The sequence below is a fragment of the Rhododendron vialii genome, chromosome 3a (genome assembly GCF_030253575.1).
Source record: "Rhododendron vialii isolate Sample 1 chromosome 3a, ASM3025357v1".
In the NCBI taxonomy this organism is placed as follows: domain Eukaryota; kingdom Viridiplantae; phylum Streptophyta; class Magnoliopsida; order Ericales; family Ericaceae; genus Rhododendron; species Rhododendron vialii.
The window spans coordinates 27,864,905-27,885,722 of record NC_080559.1 but is presented as its reverse complement, the minus strand read 5'-3'; the positions used below and the strand labels follow the sequence as shown (position 1 = coordinate 27,885,722).

The 20,818-nt window shown below is 35.9% G+C and overlaps 1 protein-coding gene and 1 long non-coding RNA gene across 7 annotated transcripts; both read left to right on the top strand.

Annotated features, from left to right (window-relative positions):
• The first annotated feature begins 5,180 nt into the window (after window positions 1-5,180).
• On the top strand, window positions 5,181-12,399 carry LOC131319428 (uncharacterized). Of its 6 annotated transcripts, none has more exons than XR_009197960.1 (10): window positions 5,181-5,362; window positions 6,046-6,101; window positions 6,435-6,548; window positions 6,656-6,835; window positions 6,939-7,167; window positions 9,396-9,433; window positions 9,528-9,584; window positions 9,745-9,869; window positions 10,229-10,337; window positions 12,033-12,399. It is a non-coding gene; the product is annotated as an uncharacterized LOC131319428 (long non-coding RNA). The 6 variants fall into 6 exon arrangements; XR_009197961.1 differs by having other exon boundaries at window positions 6,435-6,565; XR_009197959.1 differs by lacking the exon at window positions 6,435-6,548.
• Window positions 12,400-19,165: 6,766 nt separating this feature from the next.
• Window positions 19,166-19,771, top strand: LOC131321310 (uncharacterized). Its single transcript, XM_058352307.1, has 2 exons — window positions 19,166-19,192; window positions 19,412-19,771. Exons 1-2 carry the CDS (start codon window positions 19,166-19,168, stop codon window positions 19,769-19,771), a joined length of 387 nt encoding a protein of 128 aa, XP_058208290.1.
• The last annotated feature ends 1,047 nt before the right edge of the window (window positions 19,772-20,818 follow it).

Here is a 20,818-nt window from a genome sequence, read left to right as displayed (position 1 = left end):
TCGGGGTTGGGGGAGAATTGGGGAACCCCGGTCGGGTTCGGATTGGCGTTTCCCCGTTCGGGTACCCATCCCGCCCCGAAATTATTTTATGCATAAAAAACTATTTTTATTCTTGTATTTTTACTCTTACAACTAAAATACCACATAAATATTAGTAACTAATTCTTCCATTTTGCTTTTTGATAATAGATTTTGTTTAAATTATAATAGTTATTTCTAAACTTTTATTGTTTGTGCTCACTTATTTTAAAATCTAGAACATATTTTCTCAATGAAAAAAAAATTTGAGCGGGGACGGGTAAACCTGATACCCGATAGGGGTTGGGCGGGGGTACCCATAAATTATCCGATCCAGGTTCGGAGCGGGGTCGGGTGCGAGGTTAAATTTTCGGGTCGGGGTTGAGACAAAACCCGCCTCGCCCCGTCCCGTTGCCATTCCTAATCAGACAGCCACCCTTTTAAGATATCAGCTGCTTTATTCGTACCTTGCACGGGCATGCAACAAACTCTTGTCACCACGTGAAAGATGAGATGATGCCTTACCTAATTGGAATCATCCAATCACCAACAATCTCTTCGTTATGAAGTAGACCATCACATGAGTATGCGGTGGTGCAGTCCTGCAGATGTGGGTGTGTACTAGTGGAGTAGTTAAAAAAAGAACTGGAATCTTAGATTTCCCCAATGAAGCGGCAGCAGCAGGTCCATTCTGCATACCCATCTCCTTTTACTTTTTGTGTTGTCATTTTCTTAGTCATGAAATTCCCCTTTTTAGTTGTTCATTGAATGCTAGTATTATACTCCATGTTTTGTCCTACATTGATCACCAGAAAAATGTTTCGTTGCCGATGTTTAGACATTGATTGGTATATTTTTAGAGGTGATTTGGCTGTTTATTGTTGAATTTACTCGTTGGAGGTGATTGACAATGATATTGGGGAGAGAAGGTAATGTTCATCGGTGGTTATGATTCTTGAAAGGGGATGAAGCAGTAATATATGATACCATAAAGTAAATCTAAGGTAAAATGAATGCAAATTCTTAATGTATAGGCCGTCATGAATAATTTGGCGGCCACAGTGTAATTGCCCAAATGAAAAGAATCATCAATAATAAATGACATTGACAAAAGTTGTCGACGATAATAGATAGCTGTAAAATGTCAGCGAAAAATGAACTTAGAAAAATTTTAAAAAAATATCATTGATTATAGAGGCACTCGAAACAATGACGGGAGCACAAAGGCAATAATATACGAGAGACTAAAGAGTATCTCTTGCAAAAATAAGATAGAGCAGCTATGCCTATGATAAAAGGCGACCGAAGTAAAAAAAAAAAAAAAAACTAATTAATTAATTGACAATTATAATAAGTTAGGTACTTACTAAAAAAAAAATAGAATTAGTTGGGTAATTATGTGATTGGTGCAGCACGAGCCAAACCAGTATTAACCACGTTTGAGTCTGGATTTCCAAACATCCATACCCACTGCATGGCTGGGTGGTCAAATAATGGCAAGACTTTCCAAAGTTTATAAATCCCCGTTGTTGTTTTTAACGATTAGCAGCTTAAACTCTACGCACATCCCTTGCACTTAAAAAAAAAAATGGTCTTGCTATTGTCAGTCCACTGGACTGACGATAAACACACTGAAAAACAAGAAAAACATGTATTTATGTGCATTTTTTACATCTTTTAATACACATTCACACACCTACTATCGTCAGTCCATTGGGCTGATTTTAGAATTTTTCAAAAAAAAAAGCTTTCTCTCTCCCAATAAATGAGACCTCAAACTTGACCTAGGCTCTAAAGCCCATGTGAATTCTAGTAGTATAGGTCTCAGGCTTGAGTAGATAGAATACTATATTATCGGCGAGAACTATTGATCTACTGTAAATGGAATGGTTCATACTATGCACTCTCATGCATTTGACGAGAATTCAAATCTCACTAATTATAACTGAAGCTCCTGACATTTGTTGAGGGGGAAAAAATGCTAACATGGTGGATAAGATATTTTAATTTTTTTTGTCTTTATTCAAAAAAAAATCGCATTTGTTAATCTCGCGTCAAATTTTTGTGTCCCGTTCCTCCTCTCCCCCTATATTATTTGGGTAGATTAATAAATGGTCTGTGGCTCAGGAGAGCTGAGCAATAAAAAAGGGTGGTATAATAGAGAAGATGATCCAATAGTCATCTCAATGATTAGAGTAGGGCGTCCTGCTGGACCATTTATAGATTTTCTTGGACCTACTTTGATTATTCATTTTTATAGATTTTCTTGGACCTACTTTGATTATTCATTTTTAGAGCTCATCAAGATATCAATTATGTTTAAAATTATAGCAACCGAATTTGAATTGATATTACTTCGGAGGACATTTATTTTAAAAATATAAACTCGAGATCAATTTAATTACCTAAAGATACATACGTACGATTATGCGTTTGTTGATATCCTCTTAACATGATTAGTGACACAGTTGATATTCTCCATGAATTTTATAAAACAATTCATCCTTATTATCAAAGTAAATTCAAGAAAATCCCACAAATAAGAATTGTGGGACATATGAATTGTGGGTTTAATAAGATTCTTCATATCTTTACGTCTAAACTTTTATTTTATTGCTCAAATAAAGAAGTTATTTCTTAAACGCACTTTACTTTGATGGGAAGTAAGTATCAACGTTCACTAAGGAAATTGGTTCTCTTTCTGTCTATAAAATAGTGTTTAGGGTTCCATCAATTTATGATATATTACTAAATGACTAGAAAAAAAGACAAGTGAGAGAAACCCGTCTATCCATGTAGGATATGGAGTGGCTCCACGTGCCGGGGTGCGCACCCACACCCAACACACCCGGTTGGTGTCCATAGGATTTTCGATTTTTTTTAGCTTCAAGGGAATACAGCTACTATCTACCGAATACCGAATCCTTTCCCGCTGGTAATTCCTCAAGTTCACGTTTAAACAGATTCCTCCTTGACCGTTTGGAAAGAAAAAAAAGAAAAAGAAAGAAAAAAACAGATTTGATTTGAGGCCCTTTTCTAGTGTTTGTCGGCAGATATATAGAGATTGCGCAATGACAGTGTTGCGCCTTTCTAGATCTGCAAACGAGCCGATCCGAAACGAGTTTTAGGATATTGAGGTTTGTTCGTTAAGTTTTTAGTGAATTTGAACTTGAGCCCAATGAAAATATGACAAGCCGAGTTCAAGCCAAACTGGCCTAGGCTTGACTCAAGCTCAAACTTATTCACGAGCCGAATATTACTAGTTACTAGGATCAGGATTGACTCAGATTTATTATAAGAGCCTACAACTGAAGCTCAAGTTCAATTCGTTTAGCAGACAAATCAAACTCGAACAAGTCTTCACCAAGTTAAGTCTCGAACAGTTAGCAACCGGCTCAGTTCATTTTACTGTCCTATCCCTTGTTTGGTTTGCGTTTTGAAGAAAGAGAAATGAAAGTAATAATTTGAGAGAAAACTTATTAGAAATCACGCGCAGAAAGAGAGATTGATTTTAGAGACCCAAAAACGATCACAGTACCATCAAACTTCAGTTGGTATCAGGAAAATTTACTCAAATACTCATAGAAAAAAGAAAGAGTGAGAAGAGGTTAGTAATGTCATCATTAGAAGGAGACTGGATATTACACTTGGGCGTCGTGGCTCCTCAGGGGTTAGGATATCTCTAATCACGGCGAAAGTCTGCTAAATAATGAGTACTCCTATTCTGTATGGATAACACCATTTGTTGTTTGAGTTTTATTATTCGATGCACGTGAATTTTGCGAAATAAAAAGATTTAGGCTCTGTTCCGTTAAGAAAAATAAGTTTTATTTTTTGAATTAAATTTGATATATTGTGAGAAAATAACCTATCTCATAAAGCGAAAAATAAGTATTCAAAAAATAAGAATCTTAACGAATCGGGGCCTAATATTCATGAGTGATTTTAAAATCACCCATTGTTTTATGTTAACTTGTGAAAGTAACATTATGAAAAAATGATTTTGGCACTCCAATTATTTATGATGGTACTCCAATATTTGTCTTTTAGTGTGTTTTGCTATGTACTCCCTTCATCCCAATTTAAGTGTCTCCTACGGGAAATCGTGCTATTTACGAATTTAAAAATTTTGCTCTAAACTTTCAAAATTAACCTTAAAAAATATGAAGTTAATTATATGTATTGAAATCGCTTATATCTTTTAATATATATTTAAAAAAATATGTAATATGGATCTTCTTTGATAGATCTCAATTAGATTTATCATACAAAGTTTTCAAAATCATGAAATATATTATAAATTGAAATATATTTTCAATCTAAAAATGAAACGAATATAAAAAGTTATCAAATCAATTAGGAAGAGAATGTTACTTTTTAGGGGTAATAAAATTAAAAGTTTGGAATACTTTGATGGTTATTTTTAGAAAGTAGACACTTATTTTGGGATATCTTAAAATAGAAATGTGGACACTTAATTTGGGACGAAAGAAGTATATAATTTTTAGTAATGTGATTTTGGCACTTCATTTTTAGCCAATGACACTTCATTTTTAGTTTTGTTTTCTCACATGATCAAGACAAAAAATGGAATGTCAGTAGTTAAAACTGAAATACCAAAATCAATTTTTTAATCTTTACACTAAAAATCAAATTTTGGAATGCTACCATAAAAAAATAGTGTCAAATCATTTTCCTAACATTATTCATCAAATTGCCTTTGGCCATTTCACAAAAACGTCAAGCGGGACTCCATCTCCGCTTTACCCCCGGGACGCGGGAGCTGCTGTCCCAATTTTGGGGCTCATCCCGGTCTCATTCCGATGATCTAAATCGTTCACTTTGTAGAGCTCGTCGAGTAGAACAACTATGCAAAAAATTAGCTTAATTGAATATCATTAAGTACCTTATCGAAGCCCATATAACTCTCTGTCCATGGGTTACAGTGGATTTGATCCAGTGTTTCGGATACATTCTTTTTAAGATAAAAAGGTTCCGATCAAGTACTTAATGATATCTAATTAAATTGATGTTTTGCATAGTTGTTCTACTCGACGAGCTTTACAAAGTGAATGATTCAGATCATCGGAGCGAGACCGGAATGAACCCCAAAATGGGGTGCAGCAGGGACAGCAGCCCCCTCCTTCCCCTCCCTCCCCCCGGCATCTTTCCAAGAATCCAAACAAACACAAAAAGCAGAAAACAAGAGAAATCAATTTTTGCTACACTCTTTTTTCTTCGCTAGGCTACAATATTGCTCACATTTGAGGGGAGAAGACTACAGTGAGAGAGAGGATGTAGTTATGTGTCAAGAACCCATCTCTCGGTTATCTCCGCTCAAAAGGTACTTCCATCTCTGTTTGTCTCTTCAGTGCTTCTGAACTTGCAGAGTACTAACCAAAAAAAAAAAAAAACCTGCAGAGTACCATTTTCCTTTTCTTTTTTAATTCCATGAGCTTTCATTTCTGTGATCTTTCTATTTTAATTTCATTAAAAACCTCTCATGCTTTCCTATTATTAATTTGATTTGGTTTTCTGCATCAGTTTGTGAAACAGGAGTCAATGTTTAAGTCGTCTTTCCCCGTGACCTAGTCGATTTAATAATAAAAGCACCTTAATTGCCAATAATTCTAGATTTAAACATTGTTTACGTTGTCGTATGATTCTGGGTTGCTTCCTGATTTGTGAATTTAGTTATAATTAACCCACTTTAAGAGTTCTTTACACCAAGGGCCTTGCCTCTTTGCTCTTTCCATCTGGGTATATAAAAAGACCATAATTGCCAATAGCTCTAGATTTATAAATGTTTTTTGTGGTCATTTTGGGTTGCTTCCTGGTTTGTGAATTTTAGCTATAATTAACCAACTTTCTAGTACTTTCCTTTTTCTTGCCATCTGGGAATATAAAAAAGACCTTAATTGTCAATTAATCTTGATTTAACAAATGATTAGGTAGTGATATTTTTATGGGTTGCTTCCTGATTCCTAAATTTAGTGATAATAAACCCACTTTCATTGTACTTCACAGAAAGCCTTCCATTTCTTTCCATCTGGGAAACAACTGAAAGCCCTTTCTGTTGTCAGGTAAGTACGCGAAATCTCGTGCTTCTGGCTTTACATGCCGTATCTCGTCTGTGTTTGCAGAATTATTTGTGTCTCCTCTGCTTTGAGTTGTTGTTTGTGACTTGATGGTACAATTGTTCTCTAAGTGTTTGATAAATTGCCAACTATTTCGAACTCACGAGTCAACCTGTTTCGCAACGTGAATTTCAGATTTTAATTGTGAACTGAAAGTTCTCTATTTATGACCCTGCCTTTACAAGGATGAATAATATATTTTATGATATTCTTCTGCATCAACCATTATGGTGTCTTCATGAGTATCGAGATTCTAATTGAAACTAATGTTTCCCTCAGTCGTCAATAGGATAACCGCGATCGAACTACTATTCCTGCCTGCAAGCTAGTGAATTTATGTGTACACTAAGAAGGGTGAAAGTTCTAGGTAGCCAATACTTGAATAGTCATTAGGTATCGACATTTACCCAGTGAGTTATTGACTTGTGTATCCAGTTCATTTGGGTTTTGTCTTTATTGAATTTCTCATTTTGTGATTCGAATGATGCATTATTACCTAGGGAGAATTGAGGAAGTGATTTTCCGAGTCCGGACGGAAAGAAATTGCTTTTCCTACAATCATGACGAGGAACGATGACCACTGTTTGAACTTATCGATCCCAGATGAAATTGCAGAGAATTTGAATGAGTTTTTTCCTGATTTTGGGGACCTGAGTCATGAAGAGGTCTTGCAACACCAGGTCTTATGTTTCAGATTTCTGATATCTTTCATTAATTAGAAAAGAGTCTTGTTATGTCGTCCATAATGGGAAGTATTCTGCTAATGGTGAATATATGTCGCAGTTAAGTGTTTACCAATCACTTAAAGGAAATGACAGTAATAAGGAGAGAAAATCTGATCATGGCCAAAGCAGTGATAGTAGTCAGGGCTCTAGGCAAGACTGTGAGTCTTCAAGGCGTGCAAGTTTTGATTCACAACTGGCTTTGGACGAAGCTCTGGCTTGGTCCTTGCAGGATTTGGAGGACGGATTTGATGATTTTAACATATCTTAATCCACCAGTGCTGCCACCGGTACACCTAGACAATCCCTCCTTTCATTTGAATTTGGTGTGGTTACTTTTGCAACCAGTATTATTTATACTTTATTTATGGCATATGCAGTTGTTATGCTAAATGAAAATTTTCAAATCTTCTGCATTTTTAACTATGGATGATGCTTGGTGATAACAATGCGAGCAGTGGGGATATATATGTCAGGAATGCATTACTGTACTTAATATCCTATTTCTGTAGTCATGCACTTGAATGCTTCTATACTCGAGGCGCTTTAAGAGCAAAAGGTAGTAGACCAGCTGATGGCCTTTGCATTTGCATGGTTGTCCAGTGTGATGATTCTGTATTTCTGTTGGGGGTTATACATTCCTAAGCCCCTTAGATTTTTTAAGAGCCTACAATCAGTGTCATAGCAATAGAAGTAATTTCGTACTAACAGAATTGAAAGGGAGGAAGGATTTTGGAAAGAAGAGCATGGACTTCTGGAGTAAGCTATGATTAAGGTACGTAAGCATTGAAAGCCAATAGAGTGGCATTTGTTAGAATATAGTATTGCTATTAGTCCCGCATTGGTTAATGTAGTCTTATGATATGATTTTCCATTATATAAATAAGAGTTGATTGTGTTAGGATTAGTGAACACAACACCCTAAACACTTTTCCTTCTTTCTCTCACAACGTGGTGTCAGAGCGGGTTCTTGACCCTAATCCTAAAATCCCACTGAAACCCTAACCCCACGATAGACACCACCACTAGCCGCCATAGTTAGTCACCACCATAGCCAACCGCCGCTGCCTTATTGACCAGCAGCCCTCAAAACTCTAACCCTAACCTGAATATCCATCACCATAGTCATAGTGGATAGTGTTCGTCGACATGAACAGTAGTCGTGAACAGTGCCAGAAATCCCTCCACTCTCGTCTGATCTCCAAAACCCTAACCCACTTACCAATAGGCCTCCAAACCCTTCATCAGTTCTTTTCCAGCCACTTCGTTTGGGTCTGATGCTGATTTGTTCTCGCAATGGTCTGCTCCGTTGCATGCTATAACTCGCTAGTAACACTACATGTTAGTATTCTAGTTCACTTTGCTGTTTCTAGTCTTGTTCATTGATAGTTGGAGTGGCTGCTGGTTGGTGCATTGTTGAGATTGATTTGGAATGGCTTCTAGTTCAGTTCCTGATACGGGTAGTCCTTTCTCTCGTAGCTTCGGTCATGGTTTTTGGAAGTCCAAAAGAGATGATCGTAGTAGGTCTGGTTATGGCGGCCCTAATATTAGCCGTGATTCTGGTCGAGGTGGTCATATATTGGGTGAAGTCGGTCGCAGTCGTAGTCGTGGTTGTATTTCTCGCCATTGCACTTATTGTAATGGCAACAATCATATAGTTGAATATTGTTGGGTATCATGGTCGAGTTTTTTGGCCATGCTTTTGGTGAGTGTGGTAACATATCTTGTTTTGTCGTCTATTTCGTTGAAGTTGGTGGTTGTTGGTTGGTAATTGAAGTTGGTTGTTATTGGTCGTTGAAGTTGGTAGTTGAAATTGGTTTTGTTGGTCGTTGAATTCGTTCGTTGATTCGTTGGTCATTGAAATCATTTCGTTGAAGTCATTGAAGTCGGTTGGTCGTTGAAGTCGTTTCGTTCGTTGAAGTCATTCGTTGGTCATTGCTATTGAAAGTTGTTCCATTGTTTTTAAACAATTAGTTGTTTTTCGTTATTGTTGTTAGTAGTTGAGGTAATTGTTTCGTTGGAAGATATGTAATAAGCTGGAGAGTCTCCAGCTTGATGGGGAGTGTTAGAATATAGTATTGCTATTAGTCCCACATTAGTTAATGTAGTCTTATGTTATGATTTTCCATTATATAAATAAGAGTTGATTGTGTTAGGGTTAGTGAACACAACACCCTATACACTTTTCCTTCTTTCTCTCACAACAGCATTAAGTTACGGAGGATGTGTTATATTTACACCTGTATTACATAGACTAAGTAGATATGCCCAATTCAATTGCTATTGCTCGGGCGGGGGGGGGGGGGGGGGGGGGGATGATTTGGTATATTACCTAAATTTTGGCATTTCATGTACATTATGGTTTGAGTTTTGACGTTATACACGGCGCTTGCCTTTCTTTCTTTCTTTCTTTTTATCACACTTCTACCCTTCAATTGTTGAACTTTTGCATGATTGTATTGGTGTTTTTCTGCATTTTCATGGTAAAAGTAATTCCATTGTTTTATGTATTTTGCAGAGAATAGAGAGGTTAGTTCTCTAGAAACTCCTACCACGGTAACGCCACTATTTCTCAACTCTTAGATGACTTTGATGGCATTATAAGGGCATAATTCTTGTATGATATTTAGCTTCAATGTAAAAATTTCAGTCAATAAATCAGACTACAAGTGAAGATGCTATAGATCCAGATAATATGACTTATGAGGTAAGTTTACTCATGTACTCTACAATCATTTTACCTTTTGAAGTGTGAATTTTAAAATGAATTTGGTTTTGTAACTAATGTACCACTAAATAGTTTTGACGCAGTAGGTCATATACTCGTAATATTTGGTAATGTAACCTTCTGAATGTGTTTTTGTTAGCAATTACAATCGTTGGGGGAATCAGTTGGCGTTGAGAACAAAGGACTGTCAGAAGGCCTCTTAGCTAGACTGCCAAAGTTCAAGTACAGAACGGGCATATTTTCGAAGAAGAAAATTAAAGAAGAGTAAGAAATTTCACCTATGTTTTCTCCTATCAAATAGTATCTTGCATATTTGTTAAATGCAGCGACAAAGGGAGTAGAGTACACTTACAGACTTTCACGTGTGGCAACCCGCAGCAAAATATACGGAGTCACTGCTTGTTCATTAAGATGAGTTCATAGATGAAGATTGTTATATGCTCACTTGTGCACGTAACCGTAAAACACCATTATTTTGGTTATCCAGACCTTGTACTTTGATCTTTCAGTTCCTAGTGAATCATCGACAGCCTTTACCTATTCTACTTAGTTTAATAGATTATTTGTTGCTTTCATTAATGTTATAACTTTCTTGATTATTACTTTGAAATATTTACATGTAGGTGTGCGATATGTTTCATGATGGTCCAAAGTGGCGAGTATTTGACAATTCTGCCTTGTGCACACCGATATCATTCAAAATGTATTACTCGTTGGTTGAAGCTCAGCAAAGTAAGTTACATAGAACCTTTTGCTTGCTCTATTTACCGTAACAATGTTCTGTATCCCAATATTTAAATGTGATTCATTTGAGGTTGTAGTGATTGTTAAACTGGTCTGTGTCATCAATTGAAGTTGCCATAAAACTATGTTTTGATAAGTGCGTTTTGGCAGATTATTATCAGTGAAAGTGGTAGTCAAATTTTCCAAAAGATTCAACTGTTGGCTTTTGTTTCGTTATCAGCCAAAACAGATTATGGTAAATGTCATAGTCCAAAACCTTTTACTAACACACGCACGATGTACTAGTTGAAAATTTGCATATGTCGGTCTTATATCTGTAGAGGTGACTGGCCTTGTATCTGTAGAGGTGACCTGAACCTGTGATCTGGTCAAAGAACTTTGAACATGTTTTGCTTTAGGTCCTACTACTGGGTTAGCAACGGTTTGGAATGCATAGTTTGGTCTTGTAAGGATCCATAGACGTTCCTAGAGTCGACTTCACTCCGGTTCATACATGCTGTACCAGTTGAAAATTTGCATAAGTCGGCCTTATATCTGTAGAGGTGACCTGAACCTGTGATCTGGTCAAAGAACTTTGAAACTTTGAACATGCTTTGCTTTAGATACTGGGTTAGCAACGGTTTGGAATGCATAGTTTGGTCTTGTAACTTGTAAGGATCCGTAGACCGTCCTAGAGGACCTAGACTACACTGTCGTCGTGCATGTGAATCTTGGAACAAATTTGAGCAAACACAGCTTTATTCCTCTCGTTAATATGGATATCTGATAGTCAATATCGAGCTTTAGCCTGTTCATCATTGTGTAATGAATCGCAGGTCTAGGGAGTAGTTCCTACATTTGTATCCATTGCTTCCAGAAAAAGAAAAAGGGTTCTGAATTTGTTATCCATTATTTAGAACACAGACGCAACTTCAAGTTCTTGGAAACAACTTTTGAATATTCAACCTCGCTTTTTCAACATGATAAAGTAGATCAAGTCTAGAACACATGCATGATAAAGGCAACATCAATATTTTGAAGCTCTTATTTGACCAATTTTTCGTGATGAACCAAAGGGATTCTTTCATGTGGTCCATTTGTTTGCGAACGAACAAAAGTTGTGATGCCAGACCAAAGCAAAATGAGGCTTTTTGTACAATATTTTGTACCTAAGAAGCACAGACACAGGTACGAAATTCGGACTCATGGAAAGGTCATTTCTTTGAAAATTAGGACACGGACACGTTAGAGACACATTGAATGTAAAATGTATTAATTTTGTAGAGGTAGGTTGTGAATTCATAAAAAATTTGAAAACATTATTTCTATCATATTAAGAACAATACTATGAAGATACAAATCAATGGTCCGCATATAAATACATGTGAACTATATACATTTCTGAAAATTCACCCTGGACTGAGTTTTACTTCTTTTTAATGTGTCCTTAGCAAGTCCCAAGAGTATCGAATATAATTAAAAAAACTTGAACATGTAGTTAAGCATGTCCGACGCGTGTCCGGAAAGTGTTGTGTCATCTTCTTGACTGACTGTCAGACAGGGATACGAGGCCGGTAGACGTGTCTACGCTTTTTTGTTTTGTACAATACTTTGTGACTATGATAGACGGTTTTTATAAAAGTAGAAGGTAATTAATCCTCCATTTAAGTAACATCTCTCTCTCTCTCTCTCTCTCTCTCTCAGAACTGCCCGATATGCCAAAAGGAGGTGACTGAAGACTAATCGAAGGATGCTCGCATTACATCCCTGCCACTGGTTCTTATTCTGCTTGTACATATTGAATTGTTCTTTCTTGTTAGAAGATGGAAGTAGTACCTCCTTGTGGAGGGATTAAACATGCGATATTAAGAAATTCTTAGTTTCTTTTTGGCTATAAAGAAGGCAGAATTTGACATGACCCTTGCATCTGAAAAGTCTTAGGAGTATTTGGATATGTTGGTTTTTTCTTTTAATTTTCATTTTATTTGTAAATCATTGTCGTGTGATGAAAATTGACTTATAGAATTAATACCAGCTTTTTTCTCAAAAGCTCATGAGACGATTTCCGGCATCTCTGCAACATATGATCAACTTTTACCATTCCAGAAGTCCTGCAATCAGGTTTCTGTTTTACCTTATTTGTTTGGAATAAAGTTCCTACTATCCAGGGAGTCTTAAGATACCGGTATATAATTGCGTTGATATATAAAGATTTTTTTTTGGTAATCCAAAATTTTATTAGGAGCTCAAACAAGGACAAGTATTAAGGAGGGCATATATTATATAGCCTCCAAATTACAACAAAAGAAAGACGGAATATTTAAATATTCATCCTCTTTATCTATGTTATGTAAAAATCCATCCCATCCTTTTTTCATACTTATGTTTTCATCCTTTTAGTGTGTGAATTACCTTTCTTACCCTTTTCACTATGATATACATATATTATGTTATATTGCTTTCCTAATTTAGTGGGATTGGATTTGATTGTTTTCCCAATTTAGTGGGATTGGATTGGATTATTTTCCTAATTCAATGTTATATTGCTTTCCTAATTTAGTGGGATTGGATTTGATTATTTTCCCAATTTAGTGGGATTTGATTGGACTATTTTCCTAATTCAATGGAATTTGGTAAATTTCAATATGATTGATTACTTATTTTTAGGAATATAACATGATAAGTTGACTACATATTTACATTTTTTCTTCATTCTTCGAGTTGGCTAACCAGATAACAGAAAGTCGTATTTTTCATTGATCTTATTACATGGAACATGGCTAAATTACCGTAAAAATATATATAATATGACATATTCAAACCGTTACAGGGTTAAATTACCATGACATTACATGGTTAAATTACCATGACGATTATTATGTGGACACGATTAATATCCCATGATTCGAATAAATATTTCATGGTAAATGGTTTAAATAAACAAAAAACCATTCAATCTGTGTATCGTCATGGAAACCTTCATTAATAATCATGGTAAGAATACCCAAACAAGCCATAAATAAAAAAATTCAACGAACAAGACGAGAAAAAAAAAATTGAATATTCAATCGCCGATTCATGGTTTAATAAACCATGAATACCCAAACCATATAAACAAAAAAAAAACTTCAAATCACTACATCTTGAAGATTTGCTCCGGCAACAACGATAACACCCACTTCTCCGTTAAACTTCATTGACGATAGAAGATGATTGATTGGCGAAATGGAGGGAATCGGTCGACAGTAACGGTACCGAAGGAAGATTTCTGTCGGCTTCATTGATGACGACGGAGGATGATTGATCGGCGAGAGGGAGGAGGGAAACGACGGCGATAGAGCGGAAGACGTCGGACGACGAGTGGATCTCCGCCTACCGGAGGACGTGTGAATGGCGGCAGCTGTTTATGAAGAACGAATGGACGACTTTGGAGAGAGAGAGATGCTTACTTATATATAATCCCACCCGAATTTTTGGGATCCATAATTTTAGGAATTGAACGGAAATCGTGGGACGGGATGGGAAAGATTATGTTTTGGTCTCATTTTCTGGTATATATATATATACAGTCAGTCTCAAATGAAGGAGTTCTTATTTTAGTTAAAATGCGGACCTCCTCATTTCTCCCATTTTCCGATCGAATTTCGATGATCCGAGCCGCTCAATGTGTTCAAAACGTGATTTTAAGGGTACCCGCGAGAAATCGGCAAAAAAAATGACCGGGAAAGGCTTCATCCGAGCAGTTTTTGTTTGAACTGTTCGATAAAAAACAAACAAAAACTGCTCGGATGAAGCCCTTCCCGATCATTTTTTTTGCTGATTTTTAAAAGGGTACCCTTAAAATCACGTTCTGAACACATTGAGCAGCTCAGATCATCGAAATTCAATTGGAAAAGGGAGGTCCGCATTTTATTAATATGAGGTGGTCTTTACGGGAGACGGACTGTGTGTGTGTGTGTGTGTGTGTATATATATATATATATATATATATATATATATATATATATTAGTGCACTTTTGGTATAAAAAAAAAAACAAGAATGAAATCATAATTGTTCAAAAAATGGAGGATGAATACTTAAGTTGGATGAAATTTGAGAATGGATAATTAAGCCTCCCAAGAAAGACAAGATGAAAGGAAAGCAATCCTGTTGTGCCCAGAATCAAACCAACACACGCGAAACAAGAGGATATATGGTTCCTTAAACTCGGGTACTCTACGGAGAACAATCAGAGCAACTGATTTAAACTGAAGAAAAAAAGCTTTACATGTGAGTTATCTCAACTCGCTTCACTCCGGTTCTCTCACATTGGTAGCCTCACAAATCTCTCTTTCTGAGATACAAATGCAAGGAGCCAGAGGATCAAACCCCTCTATGCGAATCATTCTCCATGCCAGACCAAGCCTCTACTCTGGTGGTTGAAATAGTCATATATCTGGGTGAATGAGGAAGTGGTTGCTTAATTGTCTCCCACATCTCATAAGTTTGGATGCAGGTGGATGGGAGCCACGCCCCAATAATAATCAACAAATCCTTCCAATGTACTGCTAGTACAAAAGAATTGAAAGCCCCTTGGCCCTAACATCAAAATTGATTTTTCTCAAGAACAGAATCAGGGGATTTTTGGATGCATTGGAAGACTCTACTGTGTGAGGAGTATAATGTCTAGCTAGCTGTCACTCCATTTACAAACAAAAATGCTAGGTGCACAACCATCCGAACGCAACACCAAATATAACCCCTCATATAGACGTGGATTCCGCATGTTAAATGTGCGTGAAACCCATGTATACGTGAGAGATTGTATTTCTGTGTTGTGTTCGGATGGTTGTTCATCTAGCATCTCTTTCTACGAAATGACATAACCCACCAAATGACAGTTAAAGGCCTCCAATAGCACGCAGATCACAGCAATTGCGTAGGCCCATATGTCACATATCAGAAGCCTTTCATTTGAAAACGACCGCAACCACGAGAAAAATGTGCAGTGCAAAGACCTCACCTCGTGTCCAGAAAACCACTACTAAAACTTTCCACTAAAATTTTGGGTACCGGAGGAATATCACGTCGTGCCCGCTCAGTTTATCTGGGCTGTCCAAAAGGTGTGTTGGACGGCCCAGATTGAAATTCTCCCTCTCCTTTCATCCCACCACGCTCTCTCCTCTTTCTCTCTCCAAATTTGAGCCGTCCAGAACTGAAATGAACGGCCTGGATGCGCCGAGCGGGCACGACGTAATACCCACCCGGCACTAAAAAATTTCTCCATAAGAGAGTACTATTTTTTTTTTGGGTCTATCATCATTATGTTATGAAACTATTATTGGTTGACTGCATTATTTGGTTATGGTTGTAATAGTCTTATTATTATAGATTAAGAGACATGCATTTAGTCTTTAGCAGACTTTATTTTTGTCTATATAAAGACATGCATTTGGTTTCCCATGGATTACTCTGTTTGTCTATATATATAAAGACATTTGCGAAGTTAGAAAAAGGCTGACATATTTGTTCAATTATTTTCTTTACTTTTCTGCAAATTTTCTTTTAAAAAAGAAGAAGAAGAATAAGAAGAAGAAGAAAGTTTAAAGGGAAAATGACGGCTCAGGACATGTTTTGATAATTAATACCCGTCAAGGACAAGTTAAAAACATTTGTTAATGCAGAAAATGTCCTTGACGGTTATTAATTATCAAAACACGTCATTAACAGTCATTTTTCCAAGTTTAAAACGCGAGCTTAGCGGCTGAAATTCGGATGGTAAGCTTTCAGTGTCAAAGTGCTTGCTATTGGTTAGCTTTTTCCAGTGAGGGGTTGCGTACAAGTGAATTGTTTGGCTTGGTTTTTTTTTTTTTTTTTAAACAGTAAAAAGCGACAATTTGTTAATCTTTGAAATAGGTAGTACAAAAAAGCATCATTTATTAATTTTTGAAATATATATAGAGATTAAAGGGAACGGAGGCACAAAGGTATCAAAACGGAATATAACATCTCGACTATATTGACATATTAAACACTCAACAATAATAGGCAGCCCCGAACCCAAGAAGAGCAAAAAAAGTTTGACAAGGGAGTCAACCAAGAGTACAACAAGAGGGGCAACCATAATCCTGATTACAAAATAATCCACCAAACTTAAGTAGGTCAGTTCAAAAAAAAAAAACGTAAGTAGGCCCTAAGTGGTGGGTAGGAAAAATCGTCCATTATCTTGTAGAGGTGGGTTTCTTATACTATTATTCAAAAATAAGTGATTTTCGCACTTCATATTTAACCATTGACACTTTATTTTTTATCTTTATCTTATGTGAAATTATTAAATTATCTTTTATCTTGTTAGTGTTCATCTACTTTAAAAGGGTATTGTTATAATTTCAAATAGAAAAAAGACAAAAAATGAAGCGTCAATGGTTAAAAGTAGAGTGCCAAAATCAACTTCCATTCAAAAATCAGTTCAATCTCACATGGGCAAGTAAGTGATCAAATAATAGTATTTATTTTTAGTTTAGAATTCTAGTCCAGAATTTCAAACCAAGAGTTGAATGATTGAATCAAGCATTTATCAATTGATTTTTTTTGGTAACAATAAGCAGAAAACCAAGCCCCACTACTAAGTAATGAATTTGATTCTTAAGCTCCGTTTATTTGGACGTTTTACCCATTTTTTGTTGTTTGGCTAGAAAAAGGAGGAGGAAAATATTTTTAAGATAAAACATTTTGCACCAACGGGGTGAAATTGTTTTCCTCTAATTTTGGCTGTAAGTCATTTTTGCATTTCTCCCCCCAATCTTCCAACATTCCCAAAATCACGTATTTCATTTCCTTTTCCCCTCAAATAATATTAGATCAGAGAGAGAGAGAGAGAGAGCTTACTCGATTAAAATATTTCTAAACCAGTAATTTCCATTGTTTTGAGAAATATTTTTCATGTGCCAATCAAACTCAGGGAATAAAAGTTTATAATTAGACCATTGTAAATTATTTTACATTGAAACAAACGGAGCCTTAAAGAAGAGCCCTCTTGATTCTTGAAAATTGTCTCCTGCATAACTTACACAATCACATGATTGTCATACAATAAGGCTATGTTTCGACGGCAGACATGTTTAGGACAATGAAAATATGATACATGAACTCTTGATTTCCATGTTTGGGCTGTGATTGAATGAGAATATGATTACTTATTTCCAAATCCAGAAGCAATTTGATACCTAAATAGAGGACAAATCTCATACCTCCACTGTCCCTTGAGAATTTGAGATTCCGGGGTAATCTAATTACTTGAGAAAAAAGGAAAATTAAATTAATAAATCTTATACCCCAAGACCCATGTTTTTTCCCCCCCTCCTCTCTTCCACTTTTTCCTCCAATCCCTCTCTCTGTTCCCGTCTTTTCACTTTGCCCAAACTATTTGCCTCTTTTATTTTTTGCAATCTGTTTTAATTACTTTTTAGTTACCTTGTAGTAGGCTATTCAATAATTTAATATTTTGATAGTCAATCTTCTAGTATTTCACTTTTTCAATGAGGGTTCGACATTTTCAAAGTTCGCGTATTTTTAATGTTAGAGGTTTGTGTATTTTTTTGTGTTTATGCATTTTTGAAAAATTTTAACCAACTTTTTTTTCTTTTTAAATAGACATACGTTATATACAAAATTAAAAAATAAGTAAAAAAATCATTAAAGACGAAAAAAACAACGAAACGATAAAACAAATTTGGGAGAAATTTTTTAAGAGAAGAACCAAACAAGATCGTTGGGCATTTTTTATAGTCTACACTTATTTAACTATTGGCGCGCAGAAATATAAATCATCTTCTATTTTAATTCTAATGATAATAATCTATTCTAATATATTAAGCAAGAGCACTTGGTGTGGACATCTTTTCAAGACTTGGCTCACATTTTGCTCTCACCAAATTGTCCTCCCAAAAAAACCGAATATACATTCTACTTTACCTTCCCCGGATATATATATTTCCTAATTCCCATGTATAACTTCCGGCCCAAAATTGTAAAAACACATCATGCTAACTGCCATTACCCACGTTCCCCTCAAAAGATTCCCTCCCACCCACAATCTCCTCTTGCCTTAGGCTTTGTGGAACCCAAGATGAGTCAGATGACAGATACCCGTATATGAGGGGGTTCGAATGGTTCATGTGGTTGGATTATCGTGTGCATAGACTTTTTGCGGATTGAAACCCTTTTGCACAAGTCTTTACTTTACCACTTTTCATACTCTTGCCTTCTAATTCATGAGAGATTATTCAGTAATATTGAAACACCGCGTGTGGTGGTACCCTCAAGGCATTGAATAGTTTTTGCTAATTCATACTTCTTCTTTTCTTTTCTTTTTTCTCTCTTTGCCATCATTTCATTGTGGGTGGTAGAACTATGTGTTGGACTCCACCAAATCCATGCTTCATTTTTCCCTCTCTGGCATCATGTGTGTGTACGTGTGCCGTACTATTTTTTGTTTTAAGTGTTTTTTTTTTTGGAAATTGATATTCACGTTTTATTTTTTACTGATGACGCTCCACTTTATTTATATTCACGTTAAAATTGGAGCGTCATCAATAAAAAGTGGAGCACGAAAATCAATTTCTTTGTTTTTCTCTTTGGCATCAATTACAGAACTCAAAAAAGCGTATTTTCCATTTTTTTTTTCCGAAAAAAGGCTCAATTATCTTGCTTTTGTTACTATCAAGTCTCAATTATACTATTGCTTTTGTCTTTTGGTCTGAAGATGCTGAGTACTGCAGACAACCTATTGTGTTGAACTCTTCTACCTTGTGAATGCAATGCCCATTTAGACCTTCTATATGCTATATAATGCAGATGGGTGTTCCAGGCAACTCGATCAATGTAGGGGAGCCTATTTTGACGTATACACTTTTTTGAAGCTATGTTATAAAAGTGATTTCATCTTCTTCTTTTTTTTTTTTGGTCAAACGGAATAAAGAGTGATTCTTTCTTTTGTCCCCATAAATATTACAGCACTGCTTTAACGGTTTGAGGTCATTATATAAAGACAAAAATCGAATATAATTATTGATTTAATTCTCTGCGAAGCTTGGTTTATAGTCGGGCCTGGCGGCCGAACTCACAGCCCTTCACTTTGGCCTCAAGCTTATTGTGCAAATGCACATTTCTCCGGTTTGCATTGAAATGGATGCCCAAAATGTTATTGATTCAATTCAAGAGGCTAACAGTGATCATTATCTTTCATCCATTATCATTCAATGCAGGGACCTCATTCGGCAGTTGGGAGCTCCACCGATTAGCCATGTCATGAAAGAATGCAACAAATGTGCCGATATAATTTCAAGAGACGCTCTTTTGCTTGTTCTTCCTTTCTTTCATTATGTTTCAATGCCTTTATGTATTAATTCGCAGTTTCTAGCGGACAAGGAGGGAATTACTTACCCCAGAACTTTGTATTAATTGTTTTATGCAATGAAGTTTCCAATTCACCCAAAAAAAAAAATTCTAATATAATTAGCCTTTCCGCTATATAATTGATTGCATCTTTCTCAGCACTTGAAATCCTATTTTTCTACTCAAGATTTTATGCCATTCTTATAGGAATTTACTCTATTTTTTTTCCTTTTTAACATTCTCACATCATCCAAACATTTCAATAGGATTATCCATGTATCACATTACTGTAAATGAGATTCCCATAAATAAGATATTCATTTCTGATCTTTTGATTCCTGTCATCAAAACCTAGCCTAATAGTACGGAAGAGGGTCTTGTCCAGTGTGCTTAAGTCCAGCCCGGTCCAATTTTGATTTTTGTGGAGCCAAGATAATCAGAACCGTTCATTGTGTAGAGTTCGTCGAGTTCTTCAAATATGATAGTAAAAATCAAGTTCATTGAATATCGATAAGTGACAAATCAGAACACATTTATCTTGAAACAGATGGATTTGCATCAATGTGCTTAGTGCATTTTTTACAAGATAAATGTGTTCCAACCGATCATCTATGGGTATTCAATGAACTTGATTTTTACTACCAAATACTTGAAAAACTCAACAAGCTCTACACAATAAACCGTTTCGATTATCTATGCGGGCCCATAATGGGTCCACAAAAATCTAAATTGGACGACTAGAGTCAACCACACTGGACAGGATCCTCTCCCTAATTTTAGTACTCCTCTACAAATCCGTTTTCGGCTCGTGTTTCAAATACAATCGTGCAAGGCTAATAAATTACGTACGCCTAGTTTTTCACAAGCTTATTACTACTATATATATTATTCTATTTCTCCTTCTCTTAAAGGTTGTTCTTCTAAAAAAATCAATGGCTTTCCCGTAAAAAATGAGCCAAATAAAATTACGTAAAGATGAAAATAAGTCAATAAGTCAATTTTTTCGTCTTTATTTAAAAAAAATTGAATTTTGATCAAAAAAATTTAATTTTTAAATTTCTCATCATGAGGATGCAATAATTGCCAAAAAAATGATAATAAACCAAGTGATAC